At 40.1% G+C, this 21,172-nt stretch overlaps 2 protein-coding genes across 2 annotated transcripts in view; one reads left to right on the top strand and one right to left on the bottom strand.

Moving 5' to 3' along the window:
• Positions 1-14,393, bottom strand: part of KMO (kynurenine 3-monooxygenase) — a 68,070-nt gene extending 53,677 nt beyond the window's left edge. Inside the window, 2 exon segments of the mRNA XM_059146703.1 lie at positions 13,644-13,724; positions 14,191-14,393. Of these exon segments, the coding sequence (XP_059002686.1) occupies positions 13,644-13,724; positions 14,191-14,202 (93 nt within the window). The 5' untranslated portion in view covers positions 14,203-14,393.
• Positions 14,394-14,624: 231 nt separating this feature from the next.
• The window catches only part of FH (fumarate hydratase), a 28,736-nt gene continuing 22,188 nt past the window's right edge, over positions 14,625-21,172 (top strand). The window contains exon 1 of the mRNA XM_059146702.1: positions 14,625-14,790. Coding sequence (XP_059002685.1) covers positions 14,665-14,790 — 126 coding nt within the window. The 5' untranslated portion in view covers positions 14,625-14,664. The remainder of the gene's footprint in view (positions 14,791-21,172) is intronic.

Below are 21,172 nucleotides of genomic sequence, written 5' to 3'. Positions count from 1 at the left end.
CACCTAAAGGTGCTGGAGAGAAAGAATGGCAAAGAAAGCCTAACCCCAGCAGAAGAGGAGAAATAATAAAGACCAGAGCAAAAACCAATGAAATAGAAACCAAAAGAACAGTAGAACAGATCAGTAAAACTAGGAACTGGTTCCTTGAAAGAATTAAGAAGATTGATTAACCCCTGGCTAGACTTATCCAAAAACAAAAACAAAAAAGAGAGGAACCAAATTAATAAAATTATGAATGAGAGAGGAGAGATCACAACCAATACCAAAGAATACAAACAATTATAAGAACATATTATGAGCAACTCTACACCAGCAAACTTGACAATCTGGAAAAAATGGATGCATTCCTAGAGACATATAAACTACCAAAACTGAACCAGGAGGAAATAGGAAACCTGAACAGACCCATACCCAATAAGGAGATTGAAGCAGTCATCAAAAATCTCCCAACGAACAAGAGCCCTGGGCCAGACGGCTTCCCAGGGGAATTCTACCAAATATTAAAGAAGTAATACCTATTCATCTGAAACTGCTCCAAAAAGAAAAAAAAAAAAAAAAAGAAACAAACAAACAAACAAACAAAGAAAAAGAAAAGAAAAGAAAAAAAAGAAATGGAAGGAAAATGTCCAAACTCATTTTATGGGCCAGCATCAATCACCTCAATCCCAAAACCATACAAAGACCCTATGAAAAAGGAGAATTTACACACCAATATCCCTGATGAACTTGGAACCAAAAATTCTCACCAAAATACTAGCCAAAAAGTCCCAACAGTACATCAAAAGGATTACTCACCACGACCAAGTGGGATTTAATCCTGGGCTGCAAGGTTGGTTCAACATCTGCAAATAAATTAATGTGATACAGTACAGTAAAAAAAGAAATAGCAAGAAACATATGATACTCTCAATAGATGCTGAAAAAGCATTTGGCAAAGTACAGCATACTTTCTTGATCAAAACTCTTCACAGTGGAGGGATAGAGAGTACATGCCTCAATATCATCAAAACCATCTATGAAAAGCCCACAGAAAATATCATTCTCAATGGGGAAAAACTGAGAGCTTTTCCCTTAAGGTCAGGAAGATTACAGGTTGTCCACTATCACCATGGCTATTCAACATAGTACTAGAAAACCTAGCCTAAGCAATCAGACAACAAAAAGAAATAAAAGGCATCCAAATTGACAAAGAAGTCAAACTCCCACTCTTTGCAAATTGACAAAGAAGTCAAACTCTCACTCTTTGGGTTATGTGGAAAACCCAAAAGACTCCACCCCAAAACTGCTAGAACTCATACAGGAAGAATTCAGTGAAGTGTCAGGATATAAAATCATTACACAGAAGTCAGTTATATTTCTATACACCAACAACAAGACAGAAGAAAGAGAAATTAAGGAGTTGATCTCATTTACAGTTGTACTCAAAGTCATAAGATACCTAGGAATAAATCTAACCAAAGAGGCAAAGAATCTGTACTCAGAAAACTATAGAGTACTCATGAAAGAAATTGAGGAAGACACAAAGAAATTGAAAAATGTTCCATGCTGATGGATTGGAAGAACAAATATTGTGAAAATGTCTATGCTACCTAGAGTAAACTACACATTTAATGCAATCCTTAACAAAATACCAATGACTTTTTTTTTCAAATAAATGGAACAAATAATCCTAAAATTTATATCGAACCAGAAAAGACTCCCGAATAGTCAGAGGAATGTTGAAAAAGAAAACCAAAGCTGGCACCATCACAGTTCCAGACTTCAAGCTCTATTACAGAGCTGCAATCATCAAGACAGCATGGTATTGGCACAAAAACAGACACATAGATCAGTGGAACAGAATAAGAGAGCCCAGAAATGGACCATCAACTCTAAGGTCAACTAATCTTCAACAAAGCAGGAAAGAATGCCAATGGAAAAAAGACAAGTCTCCTCAACAAATGGTGTTGGGAAAATTGGACAGCCACGTGCAGAAAAATGAAACTGGATCATTTTCTTACACCACACACAAAAATGGACTCAAAATGAATGAAAGACCTCAATGTGAGACAGGAATCCATCAAAATCCTTGAGGAGAACACAGGCACCAACCTATTCAACCTTAGCCTCAGCAACTTCCTCCTAAAAATATTGCCAAAGGTAAGGGAAGCAAGGGCAAAAATGAACTATTTGGACTTCTTCAAGATCAAAAGCTTTTTCACAGCAAAGGAAACAGTCAACAAAACCAAACAACAACCAAGACAATGTGAAAAGATATTTTCCAAATGACATATCAGATAAAGGGCTTCTATCCAAAATCTATAAGGAATTTATCAAACTCAGCACCCAAAGAACAAATAATCCAATCAAGGAATGCACAGAAGACATGAACAGACATGTCCACAAAGAAGACATCCAAATGGCCAACAGATTCATGAAGAAGTGCTCATCACTTGGCATCATGGAAATACAAATCAAAACTATGTGAGATACTACCTCACACCTCAGAATGGCTAAAATTAACCAGTCAGGAAATGGACAGGTGTTGAAGAGGTTGTGGAGAAAGGGGAACCATCCTGCACTGTTGGTGGGAATGCAAGCTGATGCATCCACTCTGGAAAACAGTATGGAGGTTCCTCAAAAAGTTGAAAATAGGGGCCACCCTACAACTGACCCAGCAATCACATTACTGGGTATTTACCCTAAAGATACAAATGTAGTGATCCAAAGGGACACATGCACCTGAATGTTTGTAGCAGCAATGTTCACAATAGCCAAATGATGGAAGGAGCCTAGATGTCCACCAACAGTTGAATGGATAGAGAAGATGTGATAGACATATATACAATGGAATACTATGCAGCCATTAAAAAGCCCTGAAATCTTGCCATTTGCAACAGCGTGGATGGAACTAGAGGGTATTATGCTAAATAAGTCAATTAGAGAAGGACAATTATCATATGATCTCAGTGATATGAGGAATTTGAGAAACAAGACAGAGGATCATAGGGGAAGGCAGGGAAGATGAAACCAGAGAGGGAGACAAACCATAAGAGACCCTTAATCTCAGGAATCAAACTAAGGTTGCTGGAGGGGAGGGTGATGGGAGGAATTGGGTGGCTGGGTGATGGACATTGGGGAAGGTATGTGCTATAGTGAGTGCTGTGAATTGTGTAAAACTGATGAATCACAGACATGTTCCCCTGAAACAACACATTATATGTTAATAATAAAAAAATAAACCAATAAATAAATAAATGAGAGAGAGCAGGAGCATGGAGAGGGACAAAGGGTGAAGCAGATTCCCCATTAAACAGGAACCCGAATGTAGGGCTTAATCCTAAGACCCTGAGATCATGACCTGACCTGAAGTCAGATATTTAACTGACTGACACCTAGGTGCCCAGGAAATAAGCTTTGATATCTTAAAGAATTTCGCCTGCTTCATCCTTCTTCAATAATCTATGTGACTATTTGTATTTTGCATTTCCATCTAAGTTTTAGAACAAATCAGTGAATTCCACAAAAACAAAAACAAAAAGCCAAAACCAAAAACAAAGAACCCTGCTGGATTTTTTTTTTTTAAGATTTTATTTAATTATTTGACAGAGAGAGATCACAAGCAGACAGAGGCAGGCAGAGAGAGAGAGAGGGAAGCAGGCTCCCTGATGAGCAGAGAGCCTGATGTGGGCCTCGATCCCAGGACCCTGAGATCATGACCTGAGCCAAAGGCAGAGGCTTAACCCACTGAGCCACCCAGGCACCCAGATTTTTTTTTTTTAACTGAGAGGATTTCTATCTGAGAAGCATACCATATTTAGCACATTTGAGTTTTTCAATCCAGAAACATGGCTATCTCTCCGTTTGTTTGGGTCTTCTCCAAAGTCTATACAGTTTTATACAAAATATGAAAGAAGTTTCACTCTTCCTTTCTAGGTAATTATTGTTTTGTTTCTCATTTTATTTTGAATGATATCTTTAAATTCATTTTCTGCTATTGATGGTATATAGAAATACAATTTATTTCTGTTTGTTGGGTTGATATCTAGCAACATTTCTAAACTCTTATTAATACTCAATACTCACAACCTCTAGCTTCTTTTGTGTTTTTTCCCACCATAGTCATCATGATAGTGTTTTATTCTTTTCTTTTCTTTCCTATCAATTGAATGTTTGCCCTACTGTTTTAGCTAGTCCCACAGTTCAATGGAATAGCAATGTATTTCTTCCATTTTAAGTAGATGGGATTTCCTAGTTATCCTACCAGTACTGATTTTTAGCAAAATTTCACTGAGGTCAGAGAATATGTTCTATGCATCTTCAAACTTTTGAAATTAGTTGAGGCTCATTTTATGGTCAGCAAAAGGTAAATCTGTATGCTTTTCTGTGCCTGTGCCTGGAAAAAAGATGTGCTCTGAGTTCCTGTGTGCAATTTCCTATACATATTTGTTACATCAAATCTAGTCATAATGTGTTCAAAATTTGGATTGCTCATTTGGTCAATTACTGACAGAGGTGTGTTAAAAAATCTCATGTTTGATTAGTATTTGTCTATTTTCTCAAGAGTTTCTCTCTACATGAAACAATCCACATTTGAAATGCCTATATTCTGGGGTTCCTGGGTGGCTCAGTCAGTTAAGTGGACCCGACTTGATTTCTGCTCAGGTCATGATCTCAGGGTCATTAGATTGAGCCCCATGTTGGGCTCTATGCTGAATATGGGGCCTGCTTGATTCTTTCTCTCCCTCTCCCTCTCATCCCCTCCTCTCTAAAAAATTAAAATTAAAATTAAATTGCTATATTCTATAGGCAAAACAAAGCTTTTATTATAATGAAGGAATCTTTATCTCAAGGTATGATTTTTGCTTTAAAGTTTAATTGCTTGATATCAGTGTTACTTTTCTGTATTTGTGTAGTATTTACATATTATACCTTTTCCAACCTTTCCATTTCAGCTATCTTGGATCTGTGTGTTTTTAATGTGGGCTTTGGGAACAGCATTCATTTGAATATTTTAAAAATCCAATCTACAATTTTTATCTTTTAAATTGAGTCTTTGGTTTTCTGGGGTCTCACTAAGATGTAAATATGTAAGGATTATGTAGCCTAGTAAGGAATCACTGGGTTTCTTTCATCAGTTCTAGAATATTCTCAGCTACTACCTCTCCAAATATTGTTTAGTCTTCCATGCTGTTACCCTTTCATCTTTACTTTTATTTTTTGCCTTTTTGTGCTTTCTTATGCATAACTTCTTTTAATATAATCCAATTTACCAATTCTCTCTTCTTCTGTGTCTATTCAGTTGATAAACCTATCTAGGGAGGTCTCAATTTTGACTATTATAATGTTGAGTTCTGGAATTATTTGATTCTTTTACATATTGCACTATTTTTAGTTTCTAGCATTTATTTCTAGTATCCTTGACAAAATTCTGAAGCTCAGCTTTTGTAAGTTAACATAACAAATAGGACTGTCTTAGGATCCATGTCTATAATTCTTATTGTGGGTTTATTCTGATGGTTATTTACTTACTTTGGGGGGGTCGATAGATACCCTTGATGTCTATTTTCCATGTGCACATTTTTGTTTATTTATTTATTTATTCATTTATTTCTCTTAGAGAGAGTGTGCATGCACGTGAGCAGAAACACAGTGGGGAGGGCCAGAGGATAAGGAGAGAGAGAATCCCAAGCTGACTCCATACCCAGCATGGAGCCTAATGCAGGGCTCAATCTCAAGACTCCAAGATCATGGCCCAAGCTAAAATCAAGAGTTAGTTGCTTAACTGACTGAGCCACTCAGGTGCCCCTCCATGTGCTCATTTTAAACTGAGTGCTCAAATCGTATTTGAAAGAAAAGAAATAGGAGTAGTTTGAAGCCTCAGATATCAGTAAAATGCTTTAGAGGGGTTTTATTTTTGCTTCTGCCATTTTCCTGTGGGTGATCCAGAATTTACTTGCTGGGTAAAGTTAGCAGGATCTGTCTTTAGAAAAGTTCTTCCTTTGGTATCTGTACTGGCCCAGATGAGACTAAACTAGTGACTTTCATTCTGTTTGCTCTCTTTAATCCTAGGGAGTCAAAACTTTTTTCACAACATGTGATATGACCATGTTGGATATTACTCAGCTGGAAGACAAACTCATGGCAATATTCATATTGCGGGTTTGGCGCAGATAATATATCCTGATGTTTACACGGAATTCCCTATTTAATAGCTGGAAACACACTCTTTCACTTCTACTCAAAAAAGCACATCTGATAGTATATTATTATCTGAGCAATAGTTACATAGTACCTAATTTAATTATTTAAAAATAACTTTTAAATTTTGATACTTGGTTATGAGTGGCATTGTTGACCCACCTTACAAATGATATCATTGAAATGATTTATGACGTTGAGATTGACTATAAGGATGCTGGTAGCTGTTGTGCTATGACATTTCTAGATTATGTATAAGGTGGGTCAAATTACTTTTCAGTTATGTGCCAAGGAAACATGTCAAGCAAATATAAGAGATAAAAGAGATTAACAATGAATCATACATTTCTTTGTAACCTATAAACAACATGCTGATAGACTGGACAGGTAGCAATTATTATTGTTTTGCTATAAGTCTTAGCTCTTTTCTCATTTCACTCTTAGTGGAACAGATAAAATTACTTTGTACTATAACTTCCAGCAGTTTCCCCAGCCCCTGTAATAGGAAGAGTGAATATTACATGACTATTCCTCCTGGTAGATGGCAATTTTCAAGTCTCATCTTGCCTTTTTTTTTTTTTTTTTGATAATTCAAATCTAAATGAAATTTGAGTTTATAAAGTAGCTACATTTTATAACAATATCTGAATACTGTGGATTTGATGTTCTGTGGGTTATACGAAGGAAGAGATAATCAACTTTCTGTATAAGGTTGGGTGGGAGAAAACAGATTTGGGTAGAATGACATTCTGTTAACTTTTAGAAATTGAAGGATAGCATGAGGGCCCTTGGGTGCTCTGTAAGAGAAGAGGGTATCAAAAGTTTAAATAGGGGCGCCTGGGTGGCTTAATGGGTTAAGCCTTGGCCTTCGACTCAGGTCTTGATCTCAGGGTCCTGGGATGGAGCTCTGCATTGGGCTCTCTGCTCAGCAGGGAGCCTGCTTCCCCCCCTCTCTCTGCCTGCCTCTGCCTACTTGTGACCTCTCTCTGTCAAATAAATAAATATTTTTTTATAAAGCTTAAAGTTTAAAGATTACAAAGCTACAATTTTGAGCATGGCTACTTATACCTCTAGTCTTCCTAAAAGTCAGAAAGAGTTGGTTAGAGAAGCCTCAGGAAAGTTAAAGATTATCACACCTTCTCTCTCTATAGGGCTTTCTTGAGCGCGAAGAGAAATTAAGAAATTTGTTTTCCTCCATTCTCTGAGCTTGAAGAACTTGAGCAATGGGACGAGCTAGAGATTTACAGGGTAACTGCTGTGTCAGAGGCAGAAATAATTCCTCCTTATGGGGATTCAGTTACTTGTTAACCCCTAAAGCCAGTCCTTTCCAACAGAATGACTCCAAGAAGAGCATAATTTATAGTATGCTTTACAAGAGACACTGATTATTTCCACTTCTCTGCATATATTGATACATCTAATAAATCGGTATTACTGGGGAAAAGAAAAGTTTGTAAAAAATTAAAAATTTAGCAGAGGTTAATATAATATTTGCTTTGCCGTTTTCGTCATTCTTGTAGAATTGAAGTTGACGATATTTGTTTGACGAACTCGGCTTGCTCAATAATTGTTTATTCATGTTACCACAGCCTTCAGGCCTGCAGCTATCTGCCTGGAACACTCCTGTGTGTTTGTGTGTCTACTTCTCAGCGTTCAGGTCTCAGCTCAAACATAATATCCTCAGATTGATCTCTCTGCATAAAAGATGCACGCCCCTCCATCTTTCTCTAAACACCATCCAGTTTGCTTCTTTTATTACATTTACTAGTACATGAAATTTATTATTATATGAACACTGGTTTATTCATTTACTTGTTTCATTAGCAAATAGATAACAGTGGAAGTGGAGAAGGAGGAAAGTAGATGGACTCATATAATTTTGAGGTAGAATGGCCCATATTTGTTGGTAAATTGGGCATCGTGTCTGCGTTGGTTGGGAACAGAGTTTAGGAATCAAAGAAGACTCCCAGGTTTCTAGCTTGAATAACTGATGATACCATTTATGGAGTATGAAAAAATGAGGTGGGGATGGCAACTGAGACTTATCCTTTGGGGTACTATTGAGTTTGAAATATGAGTATCGAGTTAGGTAAATAAAGAGGGATAGTAAGTATACAGTTGGATACATACATCTGAAACACAGAGAAGGAGGCTAGGCTGGAAAAATTAAGTCTGGAGGCAACAAGGACATCAGCATAAAGATTGTATTGAAAACCATATGAATGGATAACTCACTTCATGATAGAGGAATGGCTGGGAAGATGGCTGAGAAAGAAAAACGTGTATTTCCTTACTATTTATGTAAAATTTTTTAAATGCACAAAACAACTGTGTATATTTTACAAGCATAAATATGAGTAAAATGATAGAAATAATCACATTATAGTTTTCTGGGGACCAGAAGGAGAAAAGGTGTAGGGGATGAATAGAAAAGGAGAAGATAAATGGTGAAATCAAATATGGATGAACCTTCTACTCTATAATGTGCTGTAAAGTTAAGAGCACAGTTAACTCAACCCTCTCTATGGTAGAACTACTAAAAAATTTTAAAGAAAAAGGAAAGGTCTTTTGGGACTGAGCCCTGCATCACTTCTTCATTCATGAGTGAAGAGCTGGCAAGGAATACTATGAAGAAGTAGACAATGAATTCAGGGGAGAGTTCAAATAACAAAGATCAAGAAAAATATGTCTAATGTCAGTTGCATCAGTGTTGCTGAAAATACAGAAGACTGTCCATTAGACCTGCTCTGGGTTTACTGCAAGGAATTGACGACCTTGACGAGAGCACTTTTAGGGCAGTGACACTTACTGAAGGCAGCCGGTAACAGAAGAAGACCCTTTTATTGAGAGGTGAAGCCAAGATGACGGTGCATGAATACAGTATGTCCTAGAAATGGGGAGGTGGTTGGGGTGGGATGCAAATTCAAAGCAGGTTTGTTTTTCTAAACATGAGAGATAACACAGCAACTTTACAGTATTAATTCTGGCAATGGTCCCATAAAGAGAAATAAACTGATGACAGAAGAAAAAGGGTGAAAATATAAGGAACATGTCTTTGTGAGGGTAGGGAATCCAGCACATTAGTAGAAGAATTGCTTTCTTTTCCTTTATTTTCTTAAATACAGGGAGAGTACGTTAATTTGTGTTGTTGTTACTGCTCATTTTAGTGTTTTTCAAGGTTATTGTATGTGCACATAACTTTAAGAATTAAGAAATTCTAGACATTCTATATAGGCAGTGGTCACTCTCTACCCTTCTGCCATTTGTCCCCACAAAGATCCACCATTTCCAGCTCCACATACATGTCTGTGACTCTCAGTAACAGCCAGTACTATTTTATTATTTCTTGTTTCTTTTAGTTTGTGGTTTTAGGTCATGACTTCACACTATTCGAAATGAGGATTAATGTGTTTCCATTTCTCTTTTCTTAATTTTGGTTAGGTCCATATTCAATATTGGATTTATTATAACTGTGACATTAAATTTAATAATGATTATTTTTCCTTTTCTGAAAAATATAACTATTTTTATTTCTTGGCTTAAGAGTTGTCTTTTTTTTTTTCTTTGCTGAATTTTCTAAGACTTACCAGAAATTCAATTTCCAAATTCTTCTTCAATTGTCTAAATCTTTCATGAATATATATTCAAGGCTTTAAAGATTTTGTATTCTGGGAGAGATAATCTCCTGAAGGCTCTGATTTGCTTCAGTCTGCCATGGCTGCTCTTTACGCTAAGTGCAAGCTGTCGTAAGTTCATTTAGAGAATTTTCCATGTCTATGTTTCCTATGTTGGAAACTCTCTTTTCAGAAGCTCATGCCTGCCTTTCCCTTGGTTTACTCTCCAGTGTTGGTAGAAAATTTTCTCTGGGGATTTTCTGAAAAAGGATAGATGGGAAGTAAATTTTTGAGACTTGCCCATGTGAAAATATTTTTATTCTAGACTTACATGTGATTTGGCTGGGTATAGAATATTACAATTATTTTCTTTTAACAATTTGAAGACATCAATCCACTGCCCTCTAGCTTCCAGTGTTATTACTGAGAAGTCGTAAATATTCCTAATCCTCTGTAGGTGGCTTGTTTAATTTTCTTTCTGGAAACTCTTCTAAAGAGAAGAGTTCACAGAGTTCTAATATTTCTTGATGATATGATATGACTTACTCTGCCCTGTGTTCCCAGCTGTTCTGGGAACTTGATAGGCTTTTATTATGAAAACTCACATCTCGTAGTTTTAAGATATTGTCTTAAATTTAGTTGTTTAATGGTTTCTGGTATATTGTTTACCAAAATTATTGAGATGTTGGACATATTGACCTGTTTCTCTAATTTTATTAATACATGTCTCATATTTTCCTTCTCTTTGAGTATTTGCCCTACTTCCTGGAAGACTTTTACAGTTAAATCTTCCAACATTTCTACCAAGCTTCTACTTAAAAATTCCTTAGTAATCTCGCAGGCTTGGAGGTAACCTAAATTAGAATTTTCAAAGTCTTGGGGTGCCTGGGTGGCTCAGTGGGTTAAGCCGCTGCCTTCGGCTCAGGTCATGATCTCAGGGTCCTGGGATCGAGCCCCACATCGGGCTCCTTGCTCGGCAGGGAGCCTGCTTCTCTCTCTCTGCCTGCCTCTCTGTCTACTTGTGATCTCTCTGTCAAATAAATAAATAAATAAATCTTTAAAAAAAAAAAAAAAAAAAAAGAATTTTCAAAGTCTTTATTTAGGATAATGAAGATATTTAGACTGATAAGAACCCAAAGTTACTATCAATTTTGTCAACAAGGTTTTAGATTTAGAATAGAGAAAGAAAAAAACTATTATATTGTTCACTTGGCTTTCACAGGAGGACATAGAGTCCCACAACTTGAGCACAAATAAAAAAACAGAAACACAAACTACACAAATGTCAACAAGAAGAAAACAGGTCAATATTATTATGGACAAAGTTCAAGGTAAACAAATGAAAAAAACACAAAACAAAAACTCATTCCACATGGATAAAAGGTTGTATGCGAAAATGAAAATAAACAGTGTCAATGATTAACTTAAAGGTATTTACATTACATTTTCATTATTAAGTAATATAATAAGCCACTGTTTCCCAAATTTCAATTATTGCATAATGCCTTCAGAGTATACTTAATATTTTGTTTCAAATTGATGTACATTTTATTTAAATAAAAATGTAACTTAAATTATGGTTGCAAATGGAAGAATTGGTTTCATTGATGAGTAGAAGGGAAATACAGAAATTATAGCTGAGGGGTGTCTGGGTGGCTGAGTTGGTTAAGTGTCCAATTATTGGTTTCTGCTCAGGTCACAATCTCAGGGTTGTGGGACCGAGCCCTGCATTGAGCTCCATGCTGAGCATGGAGTTTGCTTGAGATTCTCTCCCTCTGTCCTTCCCCCTGCTCGCAAGCTTGTGCACTCTCTCTCTAAAATAAATAAAATCTTGAAAAAAATAGAAAAATAAAGAAATCGTAGCTGAATTCTATACCTATAGATGAAGTTTCACCAAAGACTTTTCTGCTATTTTTAAATACTTTATTTATTTATTTATTTATTTGACAGAGAGAGAGAGAGAGAGAGAGATCACAAGTAGGCAGAGAAGCAGGCAGAGAGAGAGGGGGAAGCAGGCTGAGCAGAGAGACCGATGTGGGGCTAGATCCCAGGACCCTAAGATCATGACCTGAGCCAAAGGCAGGTCCCCACTGAGCCACCCAGGCACCCCCACTCTATTTTTACAAAAGGATATTAGCAAGTGTTAGAGAGGTATACAGTATACACCAGCACCAAAAAAGAACTCTTTCTTACTAAATCAGTAGGGTTAGAAGAAAATTGAAAATGGGATAATGATCAATATTACTTAATGTTAAGTTCCTGTCCCACCTACAATCACCAGGGACCATTTACATCCCACCCTTGCAGAAACTCTGAACTAGATTTCAAGTCAGGAGATTGGGAAACACACACACACACACACACACACACACACACACTGAACTAAGTGAAAATAAGAATAAATTAACCAAAAAAGTGCATGTTAAAAAACTGCAAAAAAGAGATGATATATGAGCCCATAATTCCATCTAGAAAATTCATTATCATGGGAAGAGGAGCTGGGCTCCTTCGCTAACAAACTCCCAGTGATGACTGCCTTTTCTCTACTCTGAAAATAGGCTTGCCAGAAGTCATGGGAAATTTAAAAAGTATCTAGAACGACCAGTTACAAGTTTTTAAAAATTACTCTTATAAGTTCTATAAAACCAATATGCAATATTCTGAGGGCTTAAGAGGAACAGCAAACAGGGTAAAGATAACTTGGGCTTGGAGACCTAGGAAGAGGCGGGCTAGCTGGGTCGCAGAACAGAGGGCCAACCTAGGGGGAAGTAATCCAGTGTCCCTGGACTACCCCGCAGGGTTGCCAGCCAACAGGGATTTACACACATGATTCCTTATCTAAAGAGTCTTGATCGTCCTGAAGCAGGCAAAGACCTCGAATAGAGATGAGAATGAAGAATAAAATGGAAAACGCTCCTCCCCTAACGACAAGCACAACTGTACACCATGTTCAGTCCAGACAGGAACTAAACCTAGGAAACTCACCTGGGAATGGCAGTCGAAGGTGAAATTCTGAAAATGGGACATAATGTTGTGAATGCTGAGCAAAAGGTTTAATTTATAATCTGTTTTACACCATCTAATATTTCTGATGTGGAAAGGTGACAAAGTGTAATGAAGAAAGGAAAAGATATAAAAAAAAGTGGGAAATCAAGAACTTTCAAATATATGCGCGGTGCTAGGGATTGTTGATGTTCTTGTAGCTTTCTGTCAAAGTGATGACACTGACTCTACTGTCTTCACACTAACTTTTGTGTGGTTTGCTTCTAACGCTGAGAGGCCTACGTCTGTGGGATAGGTTGTTTCGTAAAACCATTGCATTACCGTGTTTGGTTTTGTTTTTTTAAGATTTTTATTTATTTATTTGACAGAGAGAGACCACAGTAGGCAGAGAGGCAGGCAGAGAGAGAGGAGGAAGCAGGTTCCCTGCTGAGCAGAGAGCCCGACGCGGGACTCGATCCCAGGACCCTGAGATCATGACCTGAGCCGAAGGCAGAGGCTTAACCCACTGAGCCACCCAGGCGCCCCGCATTATCTTTTTGATTCTGAATTACAATGTTTCTTGTATTCTGACCTTCTAACTTACAACATTTCTTGTCTTCTGACCTTCTAACTTCTCCGTAACTCTTGGTTTCCCTTTTTCATCAAGCATTCTAGTAATTTCTGAATCCGCTGACAGAGGGAAGAGGTGAGCTAGAAAGAGTTCGGGTGAGGTTTTGGGGTTCTGCCCGTATCTGTGCAACTATCATGCTCAGTCATTCAAATTTCATATCTGCAATACATGGAAGTCAAATTCATAAGCCACAGAGTAACACAAGCAGCGCGACCCAGAGCTCTGGCAGCGACTACCTCCCGTGAGCGCGGCTTCGCAGGTCCCGGACTTCGGACTTCCGACATCACCCGGTGGCTTATGTCATCATCGACTGTCACCTAGTTTCAAGCGACAAAGAGAAGCAAGACGAGATAAAACTGTGAGCCAGGAGCTTTTCTGTCCCCACCGATTGATGATACAACAATACGCCTTTAATGTGCATAGGCACATCATCAGTGCAAACCCCCGGGAACGTAAATGTAAACAACAGAAATCTCCAATCACCTGGAACTAGAGACCTCGCCCTCACTACACTCGAAAAAAACAGGCTGAGGGCGCCTGGGTGGCGCAGCGGGTTAAGCCTCTGCCTTCCGCTCAGGTCATGACCTCAGGGTCCTCGGATCGAGTCCCGCATCGGGCTCTCCGCTCAGCGGGGAGCCTGCTTCCTCCTCCGCCTCTTGTGATCTCGGTCTGTCAGATAAATAAATAAAATCTTTAAAAAAAAAAAAAAACAGTCCGAAAAAGAAGAAAAGGCAACCGCAGAGACCTCAGAACGACTTTCTTAATCATCATCGTGATGATTACCTCATTGTTCATACTTTGCTCCGATTTCCACAATTTCTACACGGAAGATGTCCTCTGGAAGAAATTTTAAAAAGATTGCAAAGAGAGAAGCAGTAATGACGGGCTACACGATAAATAAATATTTCTTCCTGGAATACGTTATCGACCGAACCGCGGACTCGCCGCTCAGCCCCCCGCTCCGCCCGCCTCACGCGGCGACCGAGCTCCCTCAGAGTAACCGGACTTCCCGCCCCAGAATTCCCTTCTCACTCGTTTCCCAGGAGTCCGAGGGAGTCAAGGGTCCGCTCCTCCGCTCGAAGTTAACCCCACCCCTCATTCTTTACTGGCCATTCGTGATTGGTCCCGCCCCACCCGCTGAGTTTGAGGCTGTTGATTGGATAAAAGCGAGGCGCCGTGGGCGGGACGGATTGTGACAACCCGCGCGGAGGCGTGGCCTCAACCACCCCCAAATTCTACCCAGGTACCCGCTGCATCATGTATCGCGCCCTTCGGCTTCTCGCGCGCTCGCGTCGCCTAGTGCGGCCTCCGGCCTCAGCCTCCGCTCCCGGCCTCGGAGAGGCGGCCGTCCTCCCGCCGCGGACCCCGAGCTCCGCCCGAATGGTGAGCGCGCGCCGTCCGAGCCGCGGCCTCCCGGCGGTGACCTTCAGCCCTCCGCTGGCCGGCCGGGCGGGCGGGAGGCATTCCCGGGGCGTCCCGGCAGAGCGCGGCGTGGGCTGCGTGCCCGCGTTTGGCGTCCGGGCCCCGCCGTGCCGCCGCCGCCCGCAGGGAGCGCTCGGGCAGGGGCGGCGTCGGGCGGCGAGGGTCCTGCGGGGTCGCTCCGGCCTTCCGGGGCGGGAGGGGTCGGGGGGCTCCGTCCGCGCTGGCGACTGTGCGGGGCTGGAGGCGGGGCCGAGGGCCGCTGCCTCCGCTGCCTCCGCGGCCCCTCCGCCGGCTGCGGCCGGTCGCCTCCGCCCGGGGGCTTCTTCCCGCCCCGGCGAGCGGCTTGCGGGCCTCGGGTGGGGCTGAGGGCTCTGGGGGCGGAGAAGATTCCGCCTCTCAGAAGGGGCCCGTTTCGCTTGCTGGGCTGCGGTTCCCCGACCTGGGTGGAGCTGTGCCCTGAAGTCGGTCGGTGCAGACTGGTTAGGAGCCAACGTGGAGCCGAGTCTACTTTTTATTCAGAGATTCCCGAGGAGCTTAGCGGCGCAAGCTCAGGTCTTCTGCGCTTTAGAGTGGCGCCCTCCGTGATTAGGGCTGCTTAACGAGCATTTTATTTGATTTGATTTTTAGAAGATTTTGTGTATTTATTTGGCAGAGATCACAAGTAGACAGAGAGGCAGGCGGGGGTCGGGTGGGGAGCAGACTCCCCGCTGAGCAGAGAGCCCGATGCGGGGCTCGATCCCAGGACCCTGAGCTCATGACCTGAGCCGAAGGCAGAGGCTTAACCCGCTGAGCCACCCAGACGCCCCTTACCGGGCATGTTAAATACTTACGCACGCGGGTATTGTTAGGACAAGTTTGGGGAATAAACGGTAGTTTAGGAAGAGTCACAGTTCCGCGCGGTTCACGGAGCGGTGGTGTGAGCTTTGCAGTCTGTGATTGCAGAGCCTGCGCTGCTACCCAGAGCTGGGCATTGGGGCCGCTTGTCTTTGTGCTTGGGTTTCTGCGTGTAGAATGGAAGTAAGAACAGGTACCCGGCAACATTGCTCACGTGCAAGTACTTTGTGTTTGGCAAATAGTGAGTGCACTTAAATGAGTGCCTCCCTGTATTTCAAAAGTCCAAGACATTTTCTGAACGGTAAACTTGAAGATATTAACACGGCATTACTGTGCTTGAAACTACAAAATCGGGGTGCTTTTATGTTCCTGCAACTCCCTGCTCTAATATTAATGCATTTTAGAGCCTTTTAAAAATTTATTTAGTTTTTACTAATTTAGTGTTTGGTAAAAGGGAATCGGAGGCTGGAGAGCTGAATTTGCCCTGCTCTAAATGTTCCAAAGCTAGCACTGCCTTGCTTTTAGTGTTGGAATGATAGCTAAGATCAGATGAAGACAGATTGCCCCCCTAATTCTAAATATATCTTCTGCCCTCTGAGCTCTGCTCCAAAATCTTTGTGTTGATTAAGTTTTTCTTATTGCTGTTGAGGATTTACATAACCCTAACTGCCCTAAGTTACATTTTATCTAAAAGAACACAAATGTTTATCCAATAGGAAGTAACGTATTTATTGAATGCCTGCTATGTGTTGGGCCCTGTGGAAAGGACAGTCACCACAGGCATAGAGTTTAGAGACTAGCAGGGAGATTCAGTAAACAAAGGATGCATGCACAGTTAGTTATGATGTGATAAAAACTGCCCAGAGAAATAGCTCCCTCAGGTGAGAATGTCTCATGGAGAACAGCTACAATGTAGCTTGGGTAGTTACTTGCTGGCGTGATGGGTGGGGAGGCCCTACATCTTGTTAAGTCACTTTTATTTCCTTCATGACCTGCAGAATGACTATGAAGTCTGGAAGCGTAGATAATATCTTCTGTATTGCAGTGTAATATCGATAAAACATTTGTTATATTTTTCCAGTGTAGCAGGACTTGGTGGTCATCCTACATTATTTTTTAGAAGGAAGCAGAAGTTTATGAATTTGAGAAATCCCTTTTTAAAATTATGTTCAGTTAGCCACTGTGTGATACCTCATTAGTTTTTGATGTAGTGTTCAGTGATTCAATAGTTGCGTTTAACACCGAGTGCCCATCACAACACGTGCCCTCCTTACTACCTACATTTTAAGACCAGACACACTTTTTCAGAAAGAAACCGAAAACCCAAACACAGTGAAGTCAAATAGTGGATTTTTATATCTTTGAATAGTCCTTTTACAGAAAAAATGATTTGGATTTTCTTGAACGCTGAAATATTCTTTTAACCCATTTTAACCTGAGAATCTGAAAGGCATTTCATTTCTTCAGGAGATGCCAGGGTTTAGTTAATGGTTATCGTACACATGAATATACATGAGGACATCTTGAAGGCCCCAAGGCCTATATATATATATACATATGTATATATATATATATATATTTAAGATTTTATTTATTTGACACAGAGAGAGAAAGAGATCACAAGTAGGCAGAGAGGCAGACAGAGAGAGAAGGGGAGGCAGGCTCCCTGCTGACCAGAGAGCCTGATGCAGGGCTCGATCCCAGGACCCTGAGACCTTTCAGGTTTAGACTGGCTTTGAGATTCTGAGAACCACTCATTGAATTTGAGAGTTTCCTGGGGTTAGTGTCTATTAACAATAGTCCTTGGTATTTCTAGGGCCTACTGGCAGTCCGACTGCAGGACCATGACCCTTCATGCTTCCCTGGAAGGGAGGAGATTTTAAATGAGCACCAATTTCACAGGCGTCCGTGGCAAGTAGCACTTTTGCCTGCCCCATGCCTGGCTGGTTAAACTCTTTAAACCGTGGTGTTACCCAAAGTGATAAACTGCCTTCTGTTAGAAACTCTGAGTTATGGCATATGAAGGCACGATTTTCAGAAGCACTAGCTTTTTTAGTAACACTGGATTGTATTGCATGAAGTAAAAACATATATTTAAGAGATGCCATTCATCGCTTCATTTTTCATCAAAAGCACTGATCATTTTCTCAGTATTTCAGGGTGAGCATCCTTCCTCTTCTTGCCCATGACACTGGAAAGAGATAATGTACATGATAATTTGGAAAATCTTGAAAACCACATAGGTGCTTTTCAGACCTCAGGTGGACTGATTAGTGGATGGTGAAATCAATGTAGTGGGTAGTTACCAACATTATTCTTTTATTTTGACAGAATAGAGTGGCATGGAAGAGAAAATATTCCTACTGTTTCATGAAGTTTTTGTTTCAGCCTTGTGTGCGTATATGTATGTGTTGATGTACGTACCAGGTCACCGTATAAAGGCCTTTTCTGTGGGTTACTGTAAAGCACACTTACAGAAATTTGGCTTCTGTAGGTTTCTTAAAAGAAGGTTTGGAGAGATTGTCAAAGTTACCTGGTTCCTTGTTTCTTTCTCTCTCTCTTAGAGCTTCTGTAATAGATGCTGATGCCACGTCTAGCTTCCTGACAGATAGTTTTCTCTCATTCCTGGTGTCTTAAAGTGTTTGACAGCATTGCTTCAGTTTCTGTTTTACAAATTGATGCAATGTATATATTTCCTTGGGTTCAAATAAAGAAATAAGTGTTTGGCTTTTTGCAACAGTTTGTTATTAGCTACCTAAGCTGCTGCAAACAATGTTTATTGTTGCAAATTTGGGATGTTGATTTTTTATAATGAGGACAATAAGCATGTTTTTTGATGTTTTTGCTGGGATTGTGATTTCAGCCGCAATTGACCTCTGCACATTTTAATGGTCACTGTCAAGATCCTAGAATTTGATTGAGGTTGCTATTTCTTAATTTGGAATTTTAAAAATTGTTCAGGTTTAAGCTGAAGAACACAGCAAAATATATTCATCTAGATCTTTTCAAATAACTTTGAATGGATCTGAGTTTTACCGTAGAAACCAGTTACTTAGGAGATAAACATATTGCTGTTTCATGATGCAAATTTAATAATTTTGAACACAGAAAGCAGTGATGTAAATCTAAGGAGTTGAACCTGATTCCTCACGTGACTGATGGAAACTGACCTCCCCTTTGGAGCTGATTTCTTATTGCTGTCACATAACGAGATGACAAGAGGAAGAAAACCTAGCTCATGTGTCCAGGGTCACTGCTGTCATTGCTGGTATTATTGGGCCAAAGTCTACTTCAACATATGTGGATGTTTCCTGAGGCTATCTAAAACTTAGATCATAACGGAAAATATTTTTGTGTATTTGAAATGAAGAACCCCACGTTCTTTTCGTCTACAGGGAAGGGAGCCAAGTGGGTGTATAGTGGTGTCAGTGTAACCAAGCCCTACTAGAGAAAAAAATCTAACTACTCATCTTTTACATCCTCTTATTGTCCAGAGTTGGGGTACAACTCTGGGGGTTGATTGGGACCAATCTGAAGTTACTCCCTCCATTTCTTGGCTTTTGGAAGTAGTAACAAAAAAGTAGTAATCCAAACAGCTCTCGGGTTTTGACAGTCCAAGGTTGGGGGGGGTTTCAGGCCCTTCCTCTTGCTAACTGGGTGATCTCCCAAGATTATTTCATCTCTCCAAGCCCCAGTATTTCCTCTAAGATGGAGATGGTAATAGTAAAATCTCCTAGAGTGGTTGTAAAAGTCAAATAACATGATACTTGGAAAGAATTTGCTACATTAGCCCAGTAATTACGCTGAGGTGTGATTATTTTTATTAGCTACTGCTTCTTACTGGCTTAGGCCAGTCTTCTGTAGACTTTTAGACATAGGAAAAAAATGTACCTCATTGATAATATTACTGTATTTCTACCTAGATACAATCATACTTTTCTCTTTTTGCAATCCAGAAGGCTTTATAACATAATAAACAGTTTTGTAAACCTGTCTAGTCCCAAAGGGTAACTACAGATTAATTTATTTTCCCCCCCAGAGGACTATTTACTAAAGCAGAATTACTTGGCTAGGGATTTTTTAATCTTTTTTTAAAAAGATTATTTATTTATTTATTTGACAGAGAGATCACCAGTAGGCAGAGAGGCAGGCAGAGAGAGAGGAGGAAGCAGGCTCCCCGCTGAGCACAGAGCCCGATGCGGGGCTCGATCCCAGGGTGCTGAGATCATGACCTGACCCGAAGGCAGAGGCTTAACCCACTGAGCCACCCAGGCGCCCCAGATTTTTAAATCTTTTGAATCATCTGACCATGTTTATTTCATAGTTAATGCACATAAAAACTCAGTATCTTTCTGAAGTCTCCTTGATTTAAATTGTGACAGGTAAATTCCAACTATTTAGTGTTTTACAATAAATCTTTTTTATAGTATTCTAAAATATTTGTTGAGCAGTTGTTAACTTTTTTATCAGCAAAAGTTGAAGTACTTGGTAGAATCCTAGGGTCTCCATAAAAGGGACTTTGGATCATGGGTTCTTATTCAGGGTGGTGTTTGGCTTCAAGATATAAACTCCCTAAAATCATATGTAAGAGTTTTCATATATGTATTTATGTTCATTTTTCTAGAGAAGGGATCCATAGCTTTCCTCATATCCTCAGAGGGCTCACTTGCTCTGGAAAGGTTAAGAACTGACCTAGCCATCCTCCCTTATCGCTACATTTAATTTATAGATGAGAAAAACTGACTTACTAAGGGTGACACAGCGACTGCGTGGGGGGCTGTTTGACTGCAAAGCCACTGTGCTGTGGCTCGTAGTATTTGTAGATCATGGTAAAGCTCTGCTTAAATATCTAATATTTACAAATTTTAAAGTATCATTCTTAGACCATTTTCTAAAGTTCCCAGTGAAGTAGAGATTAACCCAAGTTAATCTTAACCAATAAGAGGTATACTCCTGGATTGGAAAAGATTACTAGAGATACTTCAGAGGCTTTCCTTTATCTTCTGAATAGGTGTGTTTGTCTGTCTTTAACATCTGCATTATTTGCAAATAATATCTGATAAGGGGTTAAATCCAAAATAGATGAAGAACTTGACCCCCAAAAAACCCAAATAATCTGATTGAAAAATGGGCCGACGACCTGATGTACAGATGGCGAACAGAGGCATGAAAGGATGCACAACATCACTAATTGTCAAGGATCTCCACCTCAGAGCCACAGTTACATATCACCGTCCACCTGTCGGAATGACCAGAACCAAAAAGCTAAGAAAGAACAGGTGTCGGTGAGGATCAGAGAAAAACCGAACCCTCATGTGCTGTTGGTGGGAATGCAAATTGGTTCAGCCACTGTGGAGAACAGTGGGAGAACAGCCCCTCAAAAAATTAGAGATCCCATATGATTCAGTAATTCCACTACTGGATGGTTACTCAAAGAAAGCAAAAACACAAATTTAACAAGATAGATCCACCCTTGTGTTTATGGCAGCATTATTTACAATAGCCAAAT

The sequence above is a fragment of the Mustela lutreola genome, chromosome 14 (genome assembly GCF_030435805.1).
Source record: "Mustela lutreola isolate mMusLut2 chromosome 14, mMusLut2.pri, whole genome shotgun sequence".
NCBI lineage: Eukaryota > Metazoa > Chordata > Mammalia > Carnivora > Mustelidae > Mustela > Mustela lutreola.
The sequence above is the reverse complement of the archived record's forward strand: the minus strand, read 5'-3'. Positions and strand labels throughout refer to the sequence as shown.